We start from the raw sequence: 27,677 nt of genomic DNA, 5'->3' as shown, positions 1-27,677 counted from the left end.
AGTAGGGATTAGAGAAAATTGTAGGGAGCAGCGCTGGAGGGAGTGTGTAGGTAGCGGTGCGGGAGGTAGGGAGTGTGTAGGTAGTGGTGCGGGAGGTAGGGAGGGTGTAGGTAGCGGTGTGGGACTCAGGACAGAGGGTGTAGGTCGTGGCAGGGCGGGAGGAAGGCTGCGCGGAGGGAGAGAGGATCATGTGTGTAAGTAATAGTACTTACTAATACTATTAGACGGGCGGCAACCATTAACACACTGAACGCGGCGGCATTTCAAATGAAGCGCCGGCAGCCAGCCAACCAGAGCTGGCGGACCGGCAGCCAATCAGGGAAGCGGCCGCAGCAGTCGCTCCTGATTGGCTGCCGCTGCAGCTTCCCTGATTGGCTGCCGGTCCGCCAGCTCTGATTGGCTGGCGGCCGGCGCTACATGTGAAGTGCCGCGCGCGTTCAACTTGTTCATGGCTGCTGCCCGCCTAAATAAGTAAGTACTATTACTTACACACCCACCCTCCCGCCGCCGCGCATGCGCAGTATAATCCCGTGAATCCCGGGATTGGATGCTCCAATCCCGGGATTCAAATCCCGGCATTTTTGGGCCCAAATCCCGGGATCCCCCCGATCCCAGGATTGGCCTCCCTAGTCCCCAGGATAGCTCAAAATATCCATGAGAAAATAGAAATCAGTCAGTTAGCAGAAAGGATCCTGTAGTAACGGAACTGGCACACAGACATTACTATGTAGCATACCCTATCTGTGTAGTATACCCCTATGTCTGAGTGGGTTTCCTCCGAGTGCTCCCGTTTCCTCCCACACTTCAAAAACATACTAGAAAGTTAATTGGCTTTTGACAAAAAAAAAAAAAAAAATAGAACCCTATTGTGTATATCCATCCAAGTGAGAGGGAATATAGATTGTAAGCTTCCCTGGGGCAGGAACTGATATGAATGACTGAAATATTCTCTTATTTAATATGTGCACTATATAAATATCTGTTACTAATTTATAAAATGTAGCAAAATAAACATATTGCTAATTGAATTGTTACCTATTTACTAGAGAAACATAACAAAACTCAGGAAATAATTGTAGTTCGTTATCAGTTAAACGCTAAATGACTGCAGCGCAAGCTCTAAATTTCCTTAGGGAAAGCAGCCGTGCACGAAATAACTCCCCAGGGTTAGAAACTGCGTAAGTGAATAGAAATGAAAGAAGATTAAGCTTTCTAATGACAGAAAAACCAATACAGACATCCCGAAAATAAGAATTTACTTACCGATAATTCTATTTCTCGGAGTCCGTAGTGGATGCTGGGGTTCCTGAAAGGACCATGGGGAATAGCGGCTCCGCAGGAGACAGGGCACAAAAAAGTAAAGCTTTACTAGGTCAGGTGGTGTGCACTGGCTCCTCCCCCTATGACCCTCCTCCAGACTCCAGTTAGGTACTGTGCCCGGACGAGCATACACAATAAGGGAGGCATTTTGAATCCCGGGTAAGACTCATACCAGCCACACCAATCACACCGTACAACTTGTGATCTAAACCCAGTTAACAGTATGACAACAGAAAGGGCCTCTTAAAGATGGCTCCTTAACAATAACCCGAATTAGTTAACAATAACTATGTACAAGTATTGCAGATAATCCGCACTTGGGATGGGCGCCCAGCATCCACTACGGACTCCGAGAAATAGAATTATCGGTAAGTAAATTCTTATTTTCTCTATCGTCCTAAGTGGATGCTGGGGTTCCTGAAAGGACCATGGGGATTATACCAAAGCTCCCAAACGGGCGGGAGAGTGCGGATGACTCTGCAGCACCGAATGAGAGAACTCCAGGTCCTCCTTTGCCAGGGTATCAAATTTGTAAAATTTTACAAACGTGTTCTCCCCCGACCACGTAGCTGCTCGGCAGAGTTGTAATGCCGAGACCCCTCGGGCAGCCGCCCAAGATGAGCCCACCTTCCTTGTGGAGTGGGCTTTTACAGTTTTAGGCTGTGGCAGGCCTGCCACAGAATGTGCAAGTTGAATTGTGTTACAAATCCAACGAGCAATCGACTGCTTAGAAGCAGGTGCGCCCAACTTGTTGGGTGCATACAATATAAACAGCGAGTCAGATTTTCTGACTCCAGCCGTCCTTGCAATGTATATTTTTAAGGCTCTGACAACGTCCAACAACTTGGAGTCCTCCAAGTCGCTAGTGGCCGCAGGCACCACAATAGGTTGGTTCAGATGAAATGCTGATACCACTTTAGGGAGAAAATGCGGACGAGTCCGCAGTTCTGCCCTATCCGAATGGAAGATTAGATAAGGACTTTTATAAGATAAAGCCGCCAATTCAGATACTCTCCTGGCAGAGGCCAGGGCTAGTAACATAGTCACTTTCAATGTGAGATATTTCAAATCCACCTTTTTCAATGGTTCAAACCAATGGGATTTGAGGAAATCTAAAACTACATTTAGATCCCACGGTGCCACCGGAGGCACCACAGGAGGCTGTATATGCAGTACTCCCTTGACAAAAGTCTGGACTTCAGGGACAGAGGCCAATTCTTTTTGGAAGAATATTGACAGGGCCGAAATTTGAACCTTAATGGATCCCAATTTGAGACCCATAGATAATCCTGATTGCAGGAAATGTAGGAAACGACCCAGTTGGAATTCCTCCGTCGGAACCCTCCGATCCTCGCACCACGCTACATATTTTCGCCAAATGCGGTGATAATGTTTCACGGTGACTTCCTTCCGTGCCTTAATCAAGGTAGGAATGACTTCTTCTGGAATGCCTTTCCCTTTTAGGATCTGGCGTTCAACCGCCATGCCGTCAAACGCAGCCGCGGTAAGTCTTGAAAAAGACAGGGACCCTGCTGTAGCAGGTCCCTTCTCAGAGGTAGAGGCCACGGTTCGTCCGTGAGCATCTCTTGAAGTTCCGGATACCAAGTCCTTCTCGGCCAATCCGGAACCACTAGTATTGTTCTTACTCTTCTTTGCCGTATGATCTTCAATACCTTTGGTATGAGCGGCAGAGGAGGAAACACATACACTGACTGGTACACCCAAGGAGTTACCAGTGCGTCCACAGCTATTGCCTGTGGATCTCTTGACCTGGCGCAATATTTGTCCAGTTTCTTGTTGAGGCGAGACGCCATCATGTCTACAATTGGTCTTTCCCAACGGTCTATTAACATGTTGAAGACTTCTGGATGTAGACCCCACTCTCCCGGATGAAGATCGTGTCTGCTGAGGAAGTCTGCTTCCCAGTTGTCCACGCCCGGGATGAACACTGCTGACAGTGCTATCACGTGATTCTCCGCCCAGCGAAGAATCTTGGCAGCTTCTGCCATTGCACTCCTGCTTCTTGTGCCGCCCTGCCTGTTAACATGGGCGACCGCCGTGATGTTGTCCGACTGAATCAACACCGGCTTTCCTTGCAGGAGAAGTTCCGCCTGGCTTAGAGCATTGTAGATTGCTCTTAGTTCCAGAATGTTTATGTGAAGAGACTTTTCCAGACTCGTCCATACTCCCTGGAAGTTTCTTCCTTGTGTGACTGCTCCCCAGCCTCTCAGGCTGGCGTCCGTGGTCACCAGGATCCAATCCTGAATGCCGAATCTGCGGCCTTCTAATAGGTGAGCCTTCTGCAACCACCACAGAAGTGACACCCTTGTCTTTGGTGACAGGGTTATTCGCAGGTGCATCTGCAGATGCGACCCTGACCATTTGTCCAACAGATCCCTTTGGAATATTCTTGCATGGAATCTGCCGAATGGAATTGCTTCGTAAGAAGCCACCATTTTTCCCAGGACTCTTGTGCATTGATGTACTGACACTTTTCCTGGTTTTAGGAGGTTCCTGACCAGATCGGATAACTCCTTGGCTTTTTCCTCTGGAAGGAAAACCTTTTTCTGAACCGTGTCCAGAATCATTCCTAGGAACAGCAGACGAGTTGTCGGGATTAAATGGGATTTTGGAATATTCAGAATCCACCCGTGTTGTCTTAGCACCTCTTGAGATAGTGCTAAAGCTGTCTCCAGCTGTTCTCTGGACCTTGCCCTTATTAGGAGATCGTCCAAGTATGGGATAACTAATACGCCTTTTCTTCGAAGAAGAATCATCATCTCGGCCATTACCTTGGTAAAGACCCGAGGCGCCGTGGACAATCCGAACGGCAGCGTCTGAAAATGATAGTGACAGTTTTGAACAATGAACCTGAGGTACCCCTGGTGTGCGGGGTAAATCGGAACGTGTAGATACGCATCCTTGATGTCCAAGGATACCATAAAGTCCCCTTCTTCCAGGTTCGCTATCACTGCTCTGAGTGACTCCATCTTGAACTTGAACTTTTTTATGTAGAGGTTCAAGGACTTCAGATTTAGAATAGGCCTTACCGAGCCATCCGGCTTCGGTACCACAAATAGAGTGGAATAATACCCCTTTCCTTGTTGTAATAGGGGTACTTTGACTATCACCTGCTGAGCGTACAGCTTGTGAATGGCTTCCAACACCCTCTCCCTTTCGGAAGAGACGGTTGGTAAGGCAGACTTCAGGAAACGATGAGGAGGATCCGTCTCTAATTCCAACCTGTACCCCTGAGATATTATCTGCAGGATCCAGGGGTCTACCTGCGAGTGAGCCCACTGCGCGCTGTAATTTTTGAGACGGCCCCCCACTGTCCCCGAGTCCGCTTGAGAGGCCCCAGCGTCATGCTGAGGTTTTTGCAGGAGCCGGGGAGGGCTTCTGTTCCTGGGAAGGAGCTGCCTGTTGGTGTCTCTTCCCTCTTCCTCTGCCTCGTGGCAGGTACGACAAGCCCTTTGCTCTCTTATTTTTGTAGGAGCGAAAAGGCTGCGGTTGAAAGGTCGGTGCCTTTCTCTGTTGGGGAGTGACTTGAGGTAAAAAAGTGGATTTCCCGGCAGTAGCCGTGGCCACCAAGTCTGATAGACCAACTCCAAATAACTCCTCCCCTTTATACGGCAAAACCTCCATGTGACGTTTTGAATCCGCATCGCCTGTCCACTGTCGTGTCCATAAGGCTCTTCTGGCTGAAATGGACATAGCACTCACCCGAGATGCCAGTGTGCAAATATCCCTCTGTGCATCACGCATATAGATAAATGCATCCTTTATTTGTTCTAACGACAGTAAAACATTGTCCCTATCTAGGGTATCAATATTTTCAATCAGGGATTCTGACCAAACTACTCCAGCACTGCACATCCAGGCAGTTGCTATAGCTGGTCGTAGTATAACACCTGCATGTGTGTATATATTCTTTTGAATAACTTCCATCTTTCTATCTGATGGATCCTTAAGTGCGGCCGTCTCAGGAGAGGGTAACGCCACTTGTTTGGATAAGCGTGTGAGCGCCTTGTCCACCTTAGGGGGTGTTTCCCAGCGCGCCCTAACCTCTGGCGGGAAAGGGTATAATGCCAATAACTTTTTTGAAATTATCAACTTTTTATCAGGAGCAACCCACGCTTCATCACACACGTCATTTAATTCTTCTGATTCAGGAAAAACTGTTTGTAGTTTTTTCACACCATACATAATACCCTGTTTTACGGTATCTGTAGTATCAGCTAAATGTAACGTCTCCTTCATTGCCAAAATCATATAACGTGTGGCCCTACTGGAAAATACGTTTGAATTTCTACCGTCGTCACTGGAATCAGTGCCCGTGTCTGGGTCTGTGTCGACCGACTGAGGCAAAGGGCGTTTTACAGCCCCTGACGGTGTTTGAGGCGCCTGGACAGGCATTAATTGATTGTCCGGCCGCCTCATGTCCTCAACTGACTGTTTAAGGGAAGATAAACCATCACGTAATTCCACAAATAAAGGCATCCATTCTGGTGTCGACCCCCTGGGGGGTGACATCTGCATATTTGGCAATTGCTCCGCCTCCACACCAATATCGTCCTCATACATGTCGACACCACGTACCGACACACACCGCAAACTCACAGGGAATGCTCTAATGAAGACAGGACCCACTAGCCCTTTTGGGGAGACAGAGGGAGAGTCTGCCAGCACACACCACAAAGCGCTATATATACAAGGGATATCCTTATATTAAGTGCTCCCTTATAGCTGCTTTAATATATATATATATAGCCATTAATGTGCCCCCCCTCTCTGTGTAGTGCAGTGCAGGGGAGAGACCTGGGAGCCGTTCTGACCAGCGGAGCTGTGACAGAAAATGGCGCCGTGTGCTGAGGAGATAGGCCCCGCCCCTTTTTCGGCGGGTTCTTCTCCCGCTATTTTTCCAGTCAGGCAGGGGTTAAATATCTCCATATAGCCCCTATGGGCTATATGTGAGGTATTTTTAGCCTTGTATAAGGTTTATATTTGCCTCTCAGAGCGCCCCCCCCCCAGCGCTCTGCACCCTCAGTGACTGCCCAGTGAAGTGTGCTGAGAGGAAAATGGCGCACAGCTGCAGTGCTGTGCGCTACCTTATGAAGACTGAGGAGTCTTCAGCCGCCGGTTTCCGGACCTCTTCACGCTTCAGCATCTGCAAGGGGGTCGGCGGCGCGGCTCCGGGACCGGACTCCACGGCTGGGCCTGTGTTCGATCCCTCTGGAGCTAATGGTGTCCAGTAGCCAAGCAGCAAATCCACTCTGCATGCAGGTGAGTTTACTACTTTCCCCCTAAGTCCCACGTTGCAGTGATCCTGTTGCCAGCAGGACTCACTGTAAAGAAAAAAACCTAAACTAAACTTTCTCTAAGCAGCTCTTTAGGAGAGCCACCTAGATTGCACCCTTCTCGTTCGGGCACAAAATCTAACTGGAGTCTGGAGGAGGGTCATAGGGGGAGGAGCCAGTGCACACCACCTGACCTAGTAAAGCTTTACTTTTTTGTGCCCTGTCTCCTGCGGAGCCGCTATTCCCCATGGTCCTTTCAGGAACCCCAGCATCCACTTAGGACGATAGAGAAAATATGTTTATTAAGACCGTAATTCCAGCGGAACACCTGAATACAGAGATTGTCTCTGCCAAGAAAGGCAAAATTGCAAAATCAGAACGCTGTAATTCAGAAGCAGCAAAAGGAAGGAATGCAGAGTGGCTTAGATACTGTATGTATGTGCTATCTGCAGTGCAGTCAGAAATGCACAGTATATGTCACATTATCCAGCTACTCCTATTTCTAACATCTGTAACAGTAGTACTTCAGAGAAATAAACAGTAGAAACGTTGTGCTCACTGCTATATTTAAAAAGATATTGGTGAGCAGTAATGTCCGAATGTACCAAATAATGTTATTGGTGAGCAGTAATGTCCAAATGTACCAAGTAATGTTATTGGTGGAGCAATAATGTCCGAATGTACCAAATAATGTTATTGGGAAGCAATAATGCCCTAATGTACCAAATAATGTTATTGGTGAGCAGTAATGCCCTAATGTACCAAATAATGTTATTGTTGTAATGCCCAAATAATGTTATTACATTTTTAGATAAATAACTTGACGTGGGCTACCTCGGATGCATGAAGCAACCAGGGTAGCGATTCCCAGGCAGAAGAGACTTTTAAGCATGATAGGAGCTAGTTACAAATTCCTGTAATAATTACTAATTATTAATATTATTATTATTTGGTTACAGACGGGTGCTCTTTTATACAGCCCCAAATTAGTAGCACATCAGTCTAGTTCTTGGTACATGTTGCCGCAGCTAGTTTTATTTGCAGCACAAAGATGAATAAAATATAAAAGAAAATACTAGCTAGTACCGCTGTAACTTAACAAAATGATTCCCTCGCTCAGAGTGGAAGGACCTAACGTCTCCATTACAAAACAGCAGTATTAGCCAGTAAGCATTCTGTATTTCAACAGGCCTGCTGCCTGCTTCCCGGGTAGTAAGAGACCTTAGGGGTCTATTTACTAAGCCTTGGATGGAGACAGAGTCAACGGAGATAAAGTACCAGCCAATCAGCTCCTAACTGTCATTTTTCAAACCCAGCCTGTGACATGTCAGTTAGGAGCTGATTGGCTGGTCACTTATCTCCGTCCACTTTATCTCCATCCAAGACTTAGTAAATAGACCCCTATCGGGTCTATTCATGAAGCAGTGAAAAGAGTGGAGAAGTGAGCCTGTGGAAAAGGTGCCTATGGCAACCAATCAGCTGCTCTGCACAATTGTATAGTATGCAAATTATAAATGTAACTTCAATGCTGATTGGTTGCCATGGGCAACTTCTCCACTGGCTCACTTCTCCACACTTTTCACTGCTTCATAAATACACCCCTCAGGGGGAGATGTACTAAGCAGTGATAAAAGTGGAAAAGTGAGCCAGTGGAGAAGTTGCCTATAGCATCCAATCAACACTGATGTAACATTTATAATTTGCATACTATGAATGTACAGTATACAGAGCAGCTGATTGGTTGCTATGGGCAACTTCTCCACTGGCTCACTTCTCTACTTTTATTACTGCTTAGTATATGTCCCCCTGAGACTAAGAACTGACTTACCTTGTGCTAAAAGGGGCTTGTGTCCACCATGCAGGAAACAGGAACCTGGGACACACATAGCTCCCATCTAAAACTTCTCCTGTGCTTTTATCACTCTGTGTGTGTGTGGGTATATATATATATATATATATATATATATATATATATATATATATATATATTTGATTGATTGCAGTGGAACACGATATTGGTCATAGTTGATTGATTGCAGTGAAGATTTGGTATTGATATAGTGTCTGAAGTATTGGTGATTGCTAAATTGAAATATTGAGAATCAGCAAGATATTAAATTGGTATAAATTGAGCATTTTTGATAGCGGCAGGGGCTACTAAGCCTTTATTAGAAGAAATTTCACATTGCAGCAGCAGCAGTCTCTGTAGAGAATAATTTTAATATCACATTTTCAGACTTTATTCACCTACATATTTTTATATTTCATATGGCTGAAGAAACATCCCTATTTTTAAACTTGAAACAATAAAAGTTATGTATTAAATTATAGTTAATTTAATCTCGGTGCACCCCAAAAAACGGCTTCTTTTTTCTGTGTGTTTGTATTGTACTCTCCTAAGCTAGGGGTAGCACTCCCGGACAAAAATAAAGTGTGTATATCACACTATAAATCAGTCACAAGGGAAAGAGATTGATCATTTTGAAAAATCTATACTGGTGCGGGAATATTTTTTGCTCTACATTAATGTTAACCCAGTAGCTGCTGTATGTATAGTTTTTGCGCCTAATTATGTGACCCCCTCTCTTTTCAACCCTCTTCTACCGTGTATCTGCAGGGGAGAGTCCGGGGAGCTTTCTCTCAGCGGAGCTGTGGAGAAAAAATGGCGCTGGTGAGTGCTGAGGGAGAAGCCCCGCCCCCTCGACGGCGGGCTTCTGTCCCGCTTATACAGTAATTTTGGCGGGGGCTCATACATATATACAGTGCCCAGCTGTATATATGTGTACTTTTGCCAACATGAGGTCCCAAATGCTGCCCAGGGCGCCCCCCCCTGCGCCCTGCACCCTTACAGTGACCGGAGTATGTGAGGTGTGTGGAGCAATAGCGCACAGCTGCAGTGCTGTGCGTTACCTCTAGTGAAGATCATGAAGTCTTCTGCCGCCTGTGAAGTCTTCTTTTCTTCTCATACTCACCCGGCTTCTATCTTCCGGCTCTGCGAGGGGGACGGCGGCGCGGCTCTGGGACGGACGGCGAGGGTGAGATCCTGCGTACCAATCCCTCTGGAGCTAATGGTGTCCAGTAGCCTAAGAAGCAGGACCTAGCTTCAGAGAGTAGGGCTGCTTCTCTCCCCTCAGTCCCAAGATGCAGGGAGTATGTTGCCAGCAGAGCTCCCTGAAAATAAAAAACCTAACAAAATACTTTCTATCAGTAAACTCAGGAGAGCTCACTGAAAAGCACCCAGCTCGTCTGGGCACCGTATCAAACTGAGGTCTGGAGGAGGGGCATAGAGGGAGGAGCCAGTGCACACCAGGAACTAAATTCTTTCTTAAAGTGCCCATGTCTCCTGTGGAGCCCGTCTATCCCCATGGTCCTTACGGAGTCCCCAGCATCCTCTAGGACGTTAGAGAAATATATATATATATATATATACATACACTGTGTGTGTGTGTGTGTGTGTGTGTGTGTGTGTGTGTGTGTGTGTGTGTGTCCGCATATATATAAATTCAAATCTTCATGGATGTTTTCATAGAAGGTAGAATCCTATTATTGGCTGAGTACCAGGATTGTGTGGTGTAGTTTGTTGTTGCAATTTACTATTAGAGCTCCCGCTGTGTACATTATGCTACAGATGTATGTATAATGTTACTTTCTCTGTTGGTTGCTAATGTAATCTCAGTATAACCATCTTCTTGTAGGCCAGGAGAGAGCTGGTGATGCATTTCTCTTGTAATCTGTATATTCTTAAGGAATGAATTGGAAATGCAGTTGCATGAGCTTTAATAGTTTAGAAGTACTTACAGACTGCAGAAAGAAATTATATGAAGATATACATTCATCTACAATAATACTAGACAGTGGCAGGACATACATTTTTGAGGCCATGAAGCTTGAACTGTTATGGGGGCCCCTTCGCAACCAGCAACAATAGGGCAACATCCAACAAGTTCCAAAGGGCCAGCAGAATTACCTATTAGACGTCTCCTTGTCCCGGGTGCCTTCTCACCTTTCATTGCTTCCAGCCTCTAAGGACGGACCCTCTTAGGCTCCACCATTCCTGGGAATGTCACAAAGAGAAGTTCTGCAGGCTGTTGGGAATTGTAGTTTAAAACATATTCGTTTCACTCTATTTACAAAGCTCAAATAACTGAGCTAGACTACAACTCCCAGCAGCTCCTGCAGTATTAAGAGAGGCGCATCCAAGCTGTAATAGCACATCCAAGCTGGTTGTCATGGTGTTATTGGTGACAAGCTATAACCAAACAGCGGCGTTTGGGTCAGGGAAGGGGGGGTCTTGAGCAAGTAGTCTTTACCCAGACCCGAGCCTGTAGGAGGGGCCCAGGTCCCGCTGCCCCCCACCTTCCCTGGTGTAGACAGCGACCACTTGGGTGCGGGGAGAATGGGGACTGACAGCTGTTGCAGCAGCCTCTCTCCCCAGCACAGCACATGGCAGAAACAGTGTCCTCTCACTTCTTGCATGAGTGATCACACCTCTCCCCGGCGGCTGCCACTGCCGCCGCCCATATGTACTCACCAGGCGTCTCCGTCCCCCACCCGTGCGGCCGCTCAGGTTCACTTTAAATATTTCCTAAGGAGGGGGGCTGGCCAGGCCTCCCTGTATTGGCCACGCACCTCCCCTGTACCTGGGCCCAGCATGGCTGTTGGCTCCCCTGATCATACAGTACATAAAAGCAAGAGGTGAAAATCTGATTCTTTTTTTTTTTTGTTAACAAGCACAAGTGAAATGAGTTTCTGTCACTAAAATAACTTTATTTTGATAACAAATACTTAAAAAACTCCTTCGATTTTGTTGAAAAATTCACTCCTTAAAATAAAAACTTGCTTCAAGGCCCCTCCGGGACTAAGGGTCTGAGTTACCGGAGGTGCGGGACTTTGGGCAAAAATGCCCATATTTTAAAGCAGCAATCATTTGTAATGCAACCTGGTTTAACCTTGTAAATAACTGCCGCTTTAAAAACACAGGCAACTTGGACCCTATTACATTTACCCCCCATGTTTAAGTATAAGTGTTTGAGGACAAGTCTCATTATGTAGGCATAGCCTTCAATTCATATTTAAGATAATTTCAGTATGAAGCACAGTTTCTATACGAAGCTGTTCATTTTCTATACTCTATTAAGTTAAAATATAGTCTACTAAAAAAACAACCTACCCAAATGTTTTGCATTAACAGTTCAGTTTTTGGGATATATGTAGTAGGTTCCGATTTGCTGGAAACTGTGTTACTTCGGCAATATAGCCTGCAAATTTAAAGAGGCTATTTGTTTTAGGCAAAACCAATCGTGCCAGGTTTAGCAAATCAAAACCCTATTGTGTTCATTATAAAATCTTGGTGCCGCCCACAACTCCAACAACTGTTGGAATACCAATGCCGGAATCCGGGCTGCCCGCTCCCTAAATATAAGTATGCCAGGGTCTTCTACATTTTAGTCAATATATCGTATTTATTCCACTGTACACATACAACAAGCAAGCCTGGGCTTTACTTTCTGCTACTATAATGAGGGAATAGGCTGGACAGTGCACGCTCCATGACAAGCTGCTTCTGGAAAGTCTTGGATCAACCGAGAACCCACTGACATGGTTCTTAGTCACATGACTGCTGTGATAATCTTTTCCAGCAATCATAGTAATAGTTTACCAAACACAAACATTTACTAACATCAGTAGGTTAGTTCCTGGTAGGGGCATATTCAATTGGCCACAAGGCTTTCCACGTAAAAAAATGACGTGACCAGTTTTGGATTACCATGGGTATGCATACTCCTGATACTCGTAGTATCCAAATTTAAAAAATGCATGCTGGTTGTTCTGCATACTGAGGTGTGAGAAAAAAGTGAAGAAGTAAAAAAGAGAAGAACTCACATGCTCCGGACGCTCAGCTGTCATCTGTTCCCAGCTGCTGCATCCTTCGACCACTGGACTGGCTCCTGTGCTCCCCTGTATGAAGAAGAAAGCCGACAAGAGAGGATAAGTATAGTATAGTATGTGTGGTGAGGGGGGTGGAGGGTAAAAGCGGTAGTGTAGTGTGTGGGAGGAAGGGGTGCAGGGGTAGTACGTAGCTGTCCTGTGCCCAGCCGATCCCTAGAAGCTGTCTCTCTGCGACACTGGAGAAGAGAATCAGAGGAGGAGTCAGCGCTGAGGAAGCAGAGTAATTAAGGACTAATTAAGCTAATTCTAAACTTCCAATTGCTTAATTAGTCATTAGGGGGTGTGCCGCAGTGGTTCCAGTGCAATTCCCGACCATTTTTCCTAAAAATATGTAAATGTCCGAAAAATTGATCATGTTCTGGGGCACCGGAAAAAAAATCCCTGTTTAAAAATAAAAAAAACTCTGCACCCAATTGAGTAGCAAAAATCTCACACCTGTAGGAAAAACCCCGCAAGTGTGCATTATTTGCTATTTTTGGACCAACTTGAATATGCCCCATAGTAGTATTTAAATTAACTGTTAATTTCAATGTTTTCATACCTGTTCATTGGGCAAACCGGTCCCTTTTGTTATGTTATTGTAATTCTCTGCTGGAATAAATAGCTATAGGAAACAGCAAACATTTACTAATATGTTCTCATCTTTTGCTACCCTCACAGTGATTGTATATGCTTGAGAAAGAAGTATGTTTATTTTTACAGTGTGTGTATGTGTGTGTGTGTGTGTGTGTGTGTGTGTGTGTGTAAGTATGTATACTGTATATATATATATATATATACACACACACACACACGTAGCTTTTCCAAGTTCAAACAACAAAACGGGGCTTTACGGTTTTCAATTGTCAGCAAACAGAAAAATAACAACAAAAACCTAGCAGACATTCAGGGCACTACTTTACTTTTTGCACCCTATCTAACCGGGCAGCTAGTCAGCAAACTCAGTCTCACGGTCCTCCCTGCCTCGGGTTCCGGATGACACGCCGACTGGCAATACGCAGACAGAAAAAAGACCGACAACAGAAGATAGACACACACCAGTCAGACAAGTGTGAAACCATACCTCCCAACTTTCTTGTGTTCTAAGGAGGGACACACGCGCGGATTCGCCGCGTGCGCTCCCGAAAAGAGGGAGTGGCCTATGAAGAGGAGGCATGGCTTCGCGGGAGGACCCGCGATCGCTAGCCACACCCCCGTTTTCGTCACTGAGGTGGCATGCCCAGCGCTCTGTGAGCCGCTGGCATGCCCCCTCTCCTCCTGTCTCCCCTGAATAGATGCGGTGCGCATGCGCACAGCGTCTATTCACCGCTGCTCTGCTAAGCAGGGCAGCGAGAGACAGAGTCTCCCAACTGCCCCCCCACCGCGGGACACTGCGGCCCGCGGGTGGGACAGCGGGACAGTCCCCAAAAAACGGGACTGTCCCGCGAAAATCGGGACAGTTGGGAGGTATGGTGAAACACTGACAGATAAACCTCAGACAAAGGTAAATATAGACAACTAAAACACCGACAAGGTCAACAACCTGACACACCAAAAACTGATAGTGCAATCATCAGGCAACAGTTATACCTACACCAACAATACCGACAGCGCATACATAAACAACAAAAGAGACCGACACGGCTTTCATCAGACATCAATGAGACTGACCAACAAAAGACCGACAGCATATACACAGACACACAAAAGGCAGACAGTGCACACACCAGACATCAATTATACCGACACGCAAAAGGCCGACAGCGCATACCTAGACAATGAAAGCAGCTGTCCCAGCCAATGCTCACTCCTGGGTTCTGTCACAGCAGATCCCGCTTTTCATTGGAAAGAGCTGCCAATGCCACCTGGCGACAAGTTTAGAACAGATACATTTTTCTCTTGCTGGGTACACACCAGCGCGACAGGGATTCGTTCCGACATAGGAAAGAGTCCCTGTCAACCTGACTTTAATGGAGGATGGAACGACCATGTTCCGTTCTCCATTGATATAACACAGGACACTAGCGCCAGACACTTCGCTTGATGTGCAGAACATCAAACCAAGTGTCTGTCGCATGCGACTGCGGGAGCACGTAGTCCTGGATACACACTGAGCGATGTAAGCAATATGTCGCTCCAAAATGACGTTTTGGAGCGACATTGCTCCAGTGTGTACCCAGCTTAAGCTTGTTAACTTGGGCCAGACCTCTACTCACATATAGGATTATAGCGATAGCTGTATTCAGGCCCGGCGACAGGGGGGGTCAAAGGGGACACCTGTACCGGGCCCCGAAGTTGAGAGGGGCCCCGAGGATCAGTGGCACAAGAAAACGTGGCCGCAGAGCATAATAGTGCATTTTTAAACTTTCAGCCTCCAGAAAATTAACTAATAAATAATTGTCAGGCGCACCTGTTGCCCCCCCCCCTTCATTATCCCATCACTTGGTCCAGTCCTGGTGGTCCGTAGTGCGTAGCCGACGTAGCTACATTCTATGCATTACACTGCACCAGCCCTCAACTGTCTGTTCCTCCTGCTGTCCCCGCCGAAGAGCTGAGCAGCTCAGAAGGAAAATTGCGCCTGCCAGGCACACAAAGTAGCCGCTGTACGTAGTGACTTGCAAGGTCTACACTGATCAAGGGAAAGGACCTGTATTTCTACTGAAATGGTAAGCGGACATTATAGTGATATATATGATTATAGAAAAGTGGTATTATTGCATATAATGTCCAGCTTGCAAGTCACTGCGTACAGCTGTTACTTGTACCGCTTTTACACAAACTTAAGCGGGTCGCAGCCGGGAGCCCTGACACGGGAGCTACCCGGCTGCGACCCGCGTCATCCCCCATTTAGACCGGAGTCACCAATCCGGCATATTGCCGGGTTGGTGACATTGCCAGTGACGCGACGGGGGCGGCGCTTGGAGATCACATGATCTCCAAGCGCCGCCCGCACATAGAGAGTAAACGGGAAGCCGGGTCGCATCGACCTGGCTACCGTTTACACTGCACAGTTTGCCGGGTTGAACACATAGCGCTGTAGGGTACCCTTTTCTGTATATATATATATATATATATATATATACAGTATTTATTGTGTGTGTGTATATATATACTGGAGGCCCCCAGTGATTTCATTGTACCGGGCCCCAAGATTTCTGTTGCCAGCCCTGGCTGTATTCAGAGATACTGGGGTTGACATAAGAGATATCTGTGATCTTTCCTGTGGTAAATACCAACATTACCTAAATATGAGTTATTCATGATGAAACAGTTTCTGCTTAATGGGGGTAATTCCAAGTTGATCGCAGCAGGATTTTTTTTTGCAATTGGGCAAAACCATGTGCACTGCAGGGGAGGCAGATATAACATGTGCAGAGAGAGTTAGATTTGGGTGGGTTATTTTGTTTCTGTGCAGGGTATATACTGGCTGCTTTATTTTTACACTGCAAATTAGATTGCAGATTGAACACACCACACCCAAATCTAACTCTCTCTGCACATGTTATATCTGCCTCCCCTGCAGTGCACATGGTTTTGCCCAATTGCTAAAAAAAATCCTGCTGCGATCAACTTGGAATTACCCCCAATATCAGGGAAAGGGGCTTAATAAATAGGTCCCTAATTCCTTAATGAATACTAAAATGATAAAATCACTAATCACTATTTATAGGAAACGAAGGTATGTACACATACTAATAACAGTACGGATGGTGTAGCGGTTAGCATTACTGCCTCCCAGCACTGAGGTCATGTGTTTGATTCCCACCATGGCCCTAACTGTGTGGAGTTTGTATATTCTCCCCGTACTTGTGAGGGTGTGCTCCGGTTTCCTCCCACAATCCAAAAATATACTGGTAGGTTAATTGGCTCCCGACAAATTTTTTTTAACCCTAGCATGTCTGTGTGTACACGTAGTAGGGAATATAGACTGTAAGCTCCACTGGGGCAGGGACTGATGTGAATGGGCAAATATTTTATGTACAGCGCTGCGGAATATGTGTGCGCTATATAAATAACTGGTAATAAATAAATAATAATGCTGCTTGTCTTTGGTAGGATTACTCTTTTCAGTTACTCTATGTGTCATGTTTATATTTTGCACCACTTTAGTGTTTCTCTGATACTGCATTAAAAAAGAATCAATATTTAGGATGATTGATCTTCTTAGTAGCTGTCTCCCCTGGAGGTTCCGGGAGTGAGGAGAAAATGCATGTTATTTATAGAGGTGTGACAATAATCACTGATCTAGCTCCCATTATAGCTAATGCAAGGGCGTAGCTACCATAGGTGCAGGCAGTGCAGCTGCTATGGGTCCCAGAGCTAAGAGAGGCCACCTTCCCTGTCACAGTTACATGTGTTATATACATTTTTCGCCATTGGGTGGTACATTGGAGTACTTTCAAACTTTTTCCTTGGGGCCTGTATTATATCTAGGTATGCACTTGGACCTGGTCATTGTAGTGTGGTATAAAATGAACTGTAGAACATTTCAATCTTAAATAAAATAAACCGGGGCACTGTAATGAGGCACAATATGAACAGGGAGAACTATATATCATAATGTGACTTGGGGGTACTGTGCGGCATAATGTGACTTGGGGGTACTGTGCGGCATAATGTGTACTGGGGGTACTGTACGGCATAATGTGTACTGGCAGCTCTGAAATGTGACATAGGGTGAACTTAATCACTACTGCGATTCATAAAAGAAACTAGGGCACTACTATGGGGCTTAATATTAAATAAGGATCTATTATGGTTCAGAAAATAAACTACGGCACTATTATAGGGTATAAAATGAACAACTTCTGCAGAGAAGTTTCTAGAAGCATTGGGACGGGGGCCCATTCAAAATGTGCTGTGGGACCCACAAAGTTCTGGCTACGCCCCTGAGCTAATGCCAATGTTGTCAGTATCCCTGGGGGCTCTACGAAACTATTTTACCTGGCAAAAGCCAACATTCACTTCAGTCATATATGATACACAATGGTCCAAATACCAATATCATTTCTTACTGAAGACAAAAATATGTCCACAGCTATACTTACCTTACTTTGTATGGATGGTGCAGGTTAGATAGCTGTGTGGTACGTTGCATCACATTGCAGTCATATCGTTCTGAATACACAAAGGCATACACAGACCACAGTGACCATAAACACTAATATTACACGGCCTGATCTGAGCAGTGAAGCAGAACAGAGCCAGCAACTGTGCACCTTGGTAACACCATGCTGCAATGCAGGTGGGGCAGATGTAACATGTGCAGAGAAATTTTGATTTGGGGGGCGTGTCCAAACTGCTTTCTAAATTTCTGTATAACGATAAAACTGTCCAGCAATTGTGGACTACATGCAAAATCTGCCAGTATTTAACCTGCATGCAAAAACAATAAATGTTACACCATACTTGCCTACTCTCCCGGAAAGGCTGGGAGGCTCCTGAAAATCAGGTGGCACTCTAGGATCCCCGGGAGGTGGGCAAGTCTCCCGCATCCTGCTCCCCCCACATGCACTTTCCACAGCAAACAGTCACACAGGAGAAGCGGGTGGGGCGTTGACGCAATTTGCTAAACGTATCATCATAGCCCTGCTTTACAATGCCAGTAATGTTGGCATTGAAAGTGGGGGTGGGGCAATAATGATGCGTCACCAGTGGTTGAAGTGGAAATTTTGAAGTGGGGGTATGCAAAAGTCAAGGACAGAATTATGCGTGCGCCCAAGGGGGCGTGGTCACCCAAAAGGGGGCGTGTCCAGTGTAGTAGAACCCTTTATACTATCTAGTACTGGTGACCCTTTCACCTTATAGCACACGGCACGAGCCGAAATTCACATTGTAGCACACTGAATGAGCCGAAATTCACATTATAGCACACTGAATAAGCCGAAATTCACATTATAGCACACTGAATGAGCTGAAATTCACATTGTAGCACACTGAATGAGCCCAAATTCACATTATAGCACACTGAATGAGCTGAAACTGTGACAGCAGGGAGAGAGAGAGTGACGACAGGGAGAGAGAGTGACGACAGGGAGAGAGAGTGACGACAGTGACAGCAGGGAGAGAGAGAGTGACGACAGTGATAGCGGGGAGATAGTGACAGTAGGGACAGGGATGGTAATGACAGGGAGAGAGGTGACAGCAGGGGAACATTACCTCATTTGCGGGTGAGCGGCTGGTGGCTGGCGGCGGTGAGCGGCTGGTGGCTGGCGGCGGTGGGCGGCAGTGAGCGGCGGGCGGTGTTGAGCGGCGTGCGGTGGGCGGGCGGCTGGCAGCGTTGAGCGGCTGTGAGCTAGTACAGCGCTCTACACAGATGCCGGCCGCCGCGCAGGGACGGGGAGCAACATGTGCAGCAGGATGGCCACTTCCCTCGCCTCCTGCTGCACTTTAATTTCCTCATTTCCATGTCAGTGCAAGAAGTGGCGGTATACCATACCGTCGTATACCGCCCCACTTCGACCACTGTGCGTCACCATGCCCCCGTACCGCCTCCTCCATACCCCCCTCCTGGAGGTAGTAGCCAAAAAGTAGGCAAGTATGATTTACACCCCTTGCATTACAATATGGGTTGTCCAGCTGCACAGTTACTTGCTATTTTTTTTTTTTAGCTTTGCTCCCATCTCAGAATAAGGCCCCCATTGTTTTGTAAGAGGTAAAATATTGCATTGCTCCTTTTGAACTTTCTGGGATCAATCCAAATAGGTGCAAGTTGCCTTGTGTTTTTGCAAACTGTATATGCAATCCAATGATAAACTTGCAATGCTTCTCTTGTATATTCACGTTTTTCCATGCGCACCCTCCTGAGGGTGAGAAAAGATAGGGAGAATCGTTATTTTAACTTAAAAATGTCAGGACTTGCGCCAGAACCCCTTGCCAACACCTCCTGACCCCCCTAATGACTAATTAGCCATTTGGAAGTTTTTAATTAGCTTATTTGGGCCAATAATTACATGTCATTTTTGGGGGTTAAAAAATAAATGGCCTCCAGTTACCCCGAAATAAACATTTTTGTTACATTATGCACCCTAAATGTAAACGAAAGCATTTATTTCAGCAAAAAATAATTGCTTTGGATCATTTTTTACTTTTATTTACTATAAAATAGCCGCAATTTAGCCAGAAAGCACTTTTTTTGCATTTTTAGTTTAATTCCTTTTAAGTAAATGAAATTTGCAAACTTTTTACATCCTTAAACTTTTTTTTTTTTTAAATGCACAATCAGCCATTTAACACCTTTTAAAAGCGTCTAGTGTTTTCCTTTTGCTCACTAACATCCTTCTGTATGATTCTGATAATGAAGTTGTCACTTTCCTGGGGTCCGGGAAGGTCTTCCCACTGTTTCATGTACTTCTCCCACATTGCATGTTGTAGAAAAGCCACACACTCCCGCTGCAAGTACCACGAAAAAGGGCGGGGAGCGGCTGCACGGGGTCGTCCACAGTTGCTGCAACCGCAATTAAATTGCAGTCGCAACAACATGCTGGGCGCCCCTGCTCTGCGATGTGCGACCCCCAGCATGCGAAAGAACGGATTGCAGGGTGGGGGAGGAGCAGCATGGCCCACTGTCGTTGCTGGTATGTGTGTGTGTGCACTTGCCGATCCCAGCACCCCAACGGAGGACATATCGCTCCGTGTGTGGGGACCTTTCATTTCATGTGATTACCATACTAACAAGAGTTTATATTACTTTATAATTTCCATTTTTCTGAACTGTTCATCTTTGTCTTTGTGTTAAGGAGTTACCCAACATAACTGTATCATTTTAACATATTACAAAAAAGTAATTTAATATTACTTTTTGTGGTTATATTGAGCCTCTCTTCTGCATTTTACTGTACAGTATGTGGCTATATCTTTCTACAATCTGCTGCTGTCTCTGATGGTCATGGACAAATCTCGATTTGACCAGGTGTGCCTATATATATTTTTTCTCTAAACACCCCCTCTAAAATCCAAAATATTAATTATAATTATATATAACTACTATTGGGAACTATTGTTGGGGTGCTCATGCAAAACTCATATAAGTCACACAACAGATTGAGCAAGTTCTAACTACGGGGCTAACTCAGACCTGATCGCTACCGTGCGTTTTCGCACAGCGGGTGAACAGGTCTGCACTGCGCATGCGTATACACTGCAGCGATGGGGAGAGGCCGCACCGGCGATCGCAATGAGATTGACAGGAAGAGGCCGTGTGTGGGTGGCAACTGACCGTTTCCAGGGAGTGTCTGGGAAAACGCAGGAGGGACCCGGCGTTTTGTGGGAGGAATCCTGACGTCAGCTCCGGGCCCCGACATCGTACTGGAAGAGTAAGTCCTGGGCTGTGCAGAGACTGCACAAACTGCTGTTTGTGCAGCTCTCCAGCACATGCGATCGCACCCCTGCACACAACCAGTACCCTCCCCTGTGGGCGGCGACTACCTGATCGCAGGAATGCAGAAAACGCACCCTAGCAATCTGGTCTGAATTAGCCCCTATGTACTAGGACCACTAGGCTCTGTTTAAAATGATTCATTATTCATTTTTTATTATTTTCAACATTATTAGGATCCATCCCAACAAGCAAAATATTAAAATGTATAGATAAAGGAGATGCATAAACAAAAAATGAGAAAGTGCCAGAGTCCTTGCCATCTCCTGTGCTGGCATCCTCATTCCAAAGACAACGCTGGAAAGATGGTGCATACTGTATATGGAGGGGGTGGGTGGCACTGCACAGTGTTCTGGGTACATGGTGTGTGCGTTGTGGGCAGAGCCAGATTAACAACAGGGAAACTGGGGTGGTCGTACAGGGGCCTCCACACAATGGGGGGCCACACACAAAGCTGCATCACCAGTGAGTGTGGAGGGCACTGGTGTATAGGCAAACTGGGGATTCTATGAGGCATAATGTGAACTGGGAGCAGATTTGGTATGAAACACCTCTTGTCGGGATGCCAGTGGTCACATGACCGACAGCATCATCCCAAAAATGAAGATTTTTTCCCCTTCCCCCGCCTCACGCCAACCCTCCGGAAGTGGCAGCAAGGATTAACTCCCCTCCCTCCAGTCCCCTATCCCTTCCCCCATCTGGGCCTTAACCCTAACAGGTACCCCGATACCTACCTTCCAGATGTCAGTTGTCGGTGTTTCAGTGCTGGTCTCCCGAGTAGTGTCAGTATTCCAGCCACGATCACATGACCGCCGGCATCCCGAATGGCAGCATGCTAAACGCATCCCCTGGGAACACTACAGTGTATTTAATGCATTTGTACTGCTGGGAGTATTTGCACATTACATTTTTTAATAACATCGCCAGAATATCATACTGACAGTTTTACTGGTAGGGCCCCCACAAGTCTTAATCTGGCCCTGGGGGAAGGTTCCCCTTGATCCATGGGTCAGTGTGCAGCGCATGCTGTGCAACCGGAAACTGTACGCCACTGGTGAGAGAGTTGGAGAATGTGCATCTTTAGGTAAATTTCTTGCCACGGGACAGAGCACATGTGCAATTCTAGTCAGCAAAAGGAGCTGAATCGTGCACCAGCTCAGAACTGGCTGAGATCGGATCTCATCCTATACATCTAATGGGACCTATTTTTGGTCCTCCATGTTGCACTTTGGCGGAAAGGAACAATGTATTGCATACCCATGCCAAGCGATGTAATAAAATGATTCACGCCTGTAATAATGTCAGTCCATACACATGATTTGTGCGGATATTCCAGAAATGAGGCTAAATTGAGCATTATTTTGCGAGAAAAATAGGAAAGTCTATTTCATTCAAACAGGCGGTACCATACAGCAAAGTGGTAGCAGGCTGGACTTCATTTAAACTATTGCATAAACATAGGACATTACCTTTGCAAAATGTTCCACTGAGATGAATCACAAACTCACTTCTCCTTGTACTACTGCAGAAATGCCACTTATCCGGAAAACAATAACTCTACTGCTCCAGTCACTGGCACCCTGCGGAGGCAGCCATTTTGTAGGTGGACCCAGTGTTAATGAGAATGCAGTCTATTCAATTACTTCAGTTCAGTACACAAACAATACAGTATCAGCCAAATATTACATTTTAATATAAAGTTTCAACACAAATACCCAAAGAAGGCCATTTGCTTTCCTGTCCCTTACTCGTGTGGTTGTGTTTTGCAGGTTCCTGCTTCTGGGTAGCGGTCCTGGACGGGAAAGTCGTTGGAATAGTGGCAGCCAGAGGCAACGAAGAAGACAATGTTGTTGAACTACGCCGAATGTCTGTAGATTCAAACTACCGTGGGAAGGGTATTGCCAAAGCCTTAGGCCGTAAGGTCCTGGAGTTTTCTATGGTAAACCACTACTCTTCCATTGTGCTTGGAACGACAGCTGTGAAAATCGCAGCTCACAAGTTGTACGAGTCCTTGGGGTTCAAGCACGTGGGCGTCGTGGAGCATCATACTGTTCCAGGGATGACGCATTCATTACTGGAGAGAATGTTTTTTCAGCTCCGCTACCACCGCTACTGTCTCCAGCTACGTGAAGAATGAGGGCGCTCTGTCCGTCCCTTTCCGCTGCTTTCATTTATTTTTAACCCATCACTGCAACGATCACAAAAGTCAATTTTCCCTTCTTGTAGTTAATTTGCTCCTGAATGTACCACAGTCCCTTGCTGTGAGATGCGTCCTCGGTATTCACTGTCCAGTTAGGATGGGCGTCCTAACGGTTATGTGAAGCTCACATAGGCGTTGCAACTACTTAAGCACATGAACCGGATTACTGGCCTTGTGTAAATACTGTATCTTTTTCTTTTTTTAAATGTCAATCAATGAACCGCCATTCAGATGGGAATATCAAAGTAAACCTGAACGCAATTAATTACACCAGTGACGTGTGCTAATAATAGATCTATCTATTAGTTAATCCATTTGCAAGACAATGTGAATACTGATGCTTGGTACAATGCATGAAGAGGAAGTGTCTGCACGTATACACATAGCACCGCCAATGAGGCAATGAGGTGACACTTACATGGATGTGCCTGGTAATTTTGCCAAATCTTTCAATCGACATCCAGCTCTGTGACTTTCACCAGATGTCATACTCTTGTTTTTTTTTTTTAAAGCCAGCAGACAAAATGTTACATCCAAACTGAGCCCATTTGTAAAATATTATGTAGATTATGAACGAATCCAGCTTTCCTACAGTCACGGCGCTACTTGCAATTCAGGACCAAGAGTCCTCGGAAACGTGCATTGAAGGGTACTAGAAGTTCACTCCCATTCTTTGGCTCATACTGATGATGTCATTGAAGCACAAGAGAAGCTAACATTACCTTGGCAATGCATTTGCACATTCATTGCTGAAGCAAGAGCAATGAGTAAAAGAAAACAAAAATATAGAAATATATATTTGTAGGGGAGGAATGTATAGATACCAAACAGCTCCTTATTCATGTGATGTATATAAAACTACCTTGCAGATACCCTTGTAAATGTAACTGCTTTAAATATGTTATCTGGATTCTGACTTGTCTAATGCAAGAAGCAATGCAACGCTGATTTGGCATGTGTCTGTACTTGGTATGTATGTACAGTGTCTGCCAAAACACTAAATCCAAGTCAGTGGCTTCTCCTGTCTTGAATTGTATACATTTTCTAACATGTTTGGGAATAGAATTTTGCATGGAGTATGTATAGGGGTCACCGGGTAGCTTTTAATTTAAAAGATAATAATGTAAAGAAAAAAAATAGATTTGCACAGTATGTTGATAATTTAGGTTTAGTCTTCACATTTTTAGAGAATGCATTTCTATAATATAGTAAGCTTGTTACTGTATTTTATTTCTTACTGCAGATAATCATTAACCTTTATACAGGTATAGTAGTGACATTTGCAAAGCAACCAATAAAAGGGACATTTCTAAACCAGAGAATAACAGGTAATGCAAGGAAACTTCTTAAGGATGTATAGTAATCTCAGATACTGTAACTCACATATTCTTTACTCCACTTTCATAAATGTCCTCCAAAGGCTTTAAGACATGCACTGAATGTATACTGTTACAGGACTTCTATTGTATGCCAATGATAAATATGTTATATGTAATACCAGGGATCTTGGGTCAATCTTAAAAAATAATATAAAGTAGGCTGCACAGACTAAAGTATGTTGTGTAAAACAAATTGTATTAATTAACATTCTACATTCAATCAATCTCCTAAAGCAGCAATCTCATGAAAAAACGGTTTTATGTTTTTGTTTTTAAATAACTCCCTGTGGCAGACCATAATCTAAATGCTGGTAAATTTCTATGTTGTTAATTTAAACATGCTGCTATTAATCATTTATAAATCGGCATGGACTACCATGGCAACCACAGTCACATGCTCATGATCTAGTGAGCAAATAGGCTTTGGAAAGCCTCCCTGTTCTCTGTGCACTGTAAAATTCTCCAACTCCTCCCCTCTCTGCATGACATGCTGAGAACATGTGTATGACTGCCAGCCTTTCTAGTCTGTCCCCTTTAGAGATTTTGAAAAGGAGATAATGATTTTAAGAAATTAACTATCATATGCTTGAAAGGTACTTAACTTACTATTTACAAATAATAATAATAATAATAATAATAATAAAAACTTTTATTTGGGATTGCTGCTTTAACACCATGCTGAGATTTTGGAATTCGAGTTAGGCGTGAATATTGTTAACTTCAAATTTAAGATCACTCTTGTCATTTTGGCAATAGCAGTCTATAGAAATGACTTTAGACAATTATTATCCTTTTTTATATCACTCCACAAGGGATCCGCAGCGCCCAATTACAGATTACATAAATTAAAAATCAAAACGGGAAAATAGTGACTTACAGTTGAAGACAATATAGGATAAGTTCAGGGTAAATAACCGTGTCATAAGTATCACATTGGCAGAAAACTGCGGGATTAGGTGTCGTCGAGGATAGTTTAAGTAAGAGAAGGATAAGCACATGCGGGTTGAGGGCCCTGATCGTGAGAGCTTACATTCTAAAGGGGAGTATTGTGACTACAGAGTTAAAGAATGAACCCAAGTAAAACGTAACATATAGTTTTCAGTGCTGTTCACTAACTTTAGACAAAATAACCAGTTTATCTAGTGATATTTGTTATTCATTTGAGAGATCTACGAGCAATACATTATTTTTTTAAATTATTATTATTATTATTATTATTATTATTATTATTACAAAGTGATGTTATTGCCTATTTTGTTTTCTAACTCTACTTTCCTGACTTTGGCACCTTATACTTTTAATACTACGAAACTGAAATATGTTTAACTATGTTGGAAAATAACACCATGCAAACATTGTCTTTGATAACTGCATAATTAATTCATTAATGTAAAGTACTTCACTTTTGATAATGTCCAGGGTAATGCCTGACATCTTAAACCTTACCGTAAGCCCTTAAAACCAAGCTATTGGTATGCGCCACCTAATGCAGCCCCATTTTGCTGCTCACAGATACTTTTTAGCTCCCTGGGTTTTTACAAAGTCTCAGGTGCTTACAGTACATATCATTTCTGTCAATATAAGCAAAGCGATACATACAAGGTGATAGATTATCAAATACATAGAGAGTGACTGTTCAAGTAAGGCTGTAGATAAAAGGGGTATGGGACTCAGGGTCGACAGTGTTTAGGTCGACACCTATTAGTCGACAGTGGCTAGGTCGACACTAAAAATAGGTCAACACTGCCATTAGGTCGACATGAAAAAAAGGTCATCATAAGTTTTTCATGTATTTTTTGGTGTTGTTTTCTTCGGAAAGTGACCAGGAACCCCAATTAGTGCACCGTGTTCCCTCACATGGCTCGCTTCGCTCACCATGCTTCGGGCAAGGTGCCATGCTATGCTTGGCACAGGTTACCGTTCCCGACCGTATTCCACATGGATCGTAAAGTATGAAAAAGTTTAAAAAAAGCAAAAAATGTGAAAAACTCATGTCAACCTTTTTGCATGTCGACCTTGTTCACGTTGACCTGATGGTCATGTCGACCTATTGCTAGTGTCGACCTATTCACTGTCAACCAATGGGTGTTGACCTAAGTGGTGTCGACCCAGAGTCCGGATACCAGATAAAAGATGCTTTGAAGTCAGAACAGGTGATAGGTATCCAAATCAGGACTAATAACACACACCGTAGTCAATAAATAAACAATGGTGATCAAAAAATGGCCGATGGTCAAGGCAGGCAGAGTTTAAATGTGATCAGTGATACAGACTGGAGCCTGTAGAGGGAAAATCAATACCAGAGCAAAAAGGATACAAAGAAACTTGAAACTATGACAGGATGATAGCTGTAGGAGTGAGCCACTTTTATAGAGGTACTATTCGGATTGCTTGAGTTATGTGTGTCATTGGATACCAAGCAGTCATTGAAAGAGCAAGAATCTGTCGTGGGGCTAAACCCATACCTAAATTATTCATAACCCATCATCATCATCATTCTTATCCCACCACTACAAACAGTCTCATGAACCCTAATGGGAATATTTAAGGGGTAAGTGCATATGAAAAGTTTGTTAAGATGTTCAGTAAGTCTGGAAAAATTTATTGTCCCCATACTTTATACCTCCCAATGCAGCAAGTACTAATGGCATATGGAGACCACTCAGAATATAGGTTATATTTTCTATCTCGCATTCCTTGGCTTGGTTTCAGGAAATGTAATAATTAACTTATTTGGGGTTTTAAGAGATGATGGGGGGTATAACTGAAAATGACTTTAAAAATCTATTTAGGTCCAATGTACTTTGGTCCCAATGTAACAGAGAGTTGTTGGAGGTTAACGTTCCCAGCGTATATTTTGAAGCCAAGTGTCCTGCAGTGATGTTTGTTCAAAAAGTACTTGCGTCTAGGTGTGGTACATAGTAAAGGTGTATAACTCTGTCTTCAGGAATATTTATGAGTGCGATTATGAAAAGGAGAAAGATCTACCATAGGATATCTAACAGAAACAAAAGAATAATGAAGCCCAGGTTGCTTCATGAGTAACATTAGTAGGAGTGAAATCCGCCCAAAGCAAATATTTTGACCAACCAGATTGGAGATTAGATTGGATATAATACATTTTAGGTACTACTCTAGGCATTGATTGCTAATTTCAACTCGGATTGACTCTTCAG

The 27,677-nt window shown here is 44.6% G+C and overlaps 1 protein-coding gene across 1 annotated transcript in view; it reads left to right on the top strand.

Moving 5' to 3' along the window:
* NAT8L (N-acetyltransferase 8 like) overlaps nucleotides 1-25,011 on the top strand; it is a 92,990-nt gene extending 67,979 nt beyond the window's left edge. Inside the window, exon 3 of the mRNA XM_063951672.1 lies at nucleotides 22,692-25,011. Coding sequence (XP_063807742.1) covers nucleotides 22,692-23,059 — 368 coding nt within the window. The 3' untranslated portion in view covers nucleotides 23,060-25,011. The remainder of the gene's footprint in view (nucleotides 1-22,691) is intronic.
* The last annotated feature ends 2,666 nt before the right edge of the window (nucleotides 25,012-27,677 follow it).

Source organism: Pseudophryne corroboree, chromosome 1, assembly GCF_028390025.1.
Source record: "Pseudophryne corroboree isolate aPseCor3 chromosome 1, aPseCor3.hap2, whole genome shotgun sequence".
Taxonomy (NCBI): Eukaryota; Metazoa; Chordata; class Amphibia; order Anura; family Myobatrachidae; genus Pseudophryne; species Pseudophryne corroboree.
This window is presented reverse-complemented; position numbering and strand designations above follow the sequence as displayed.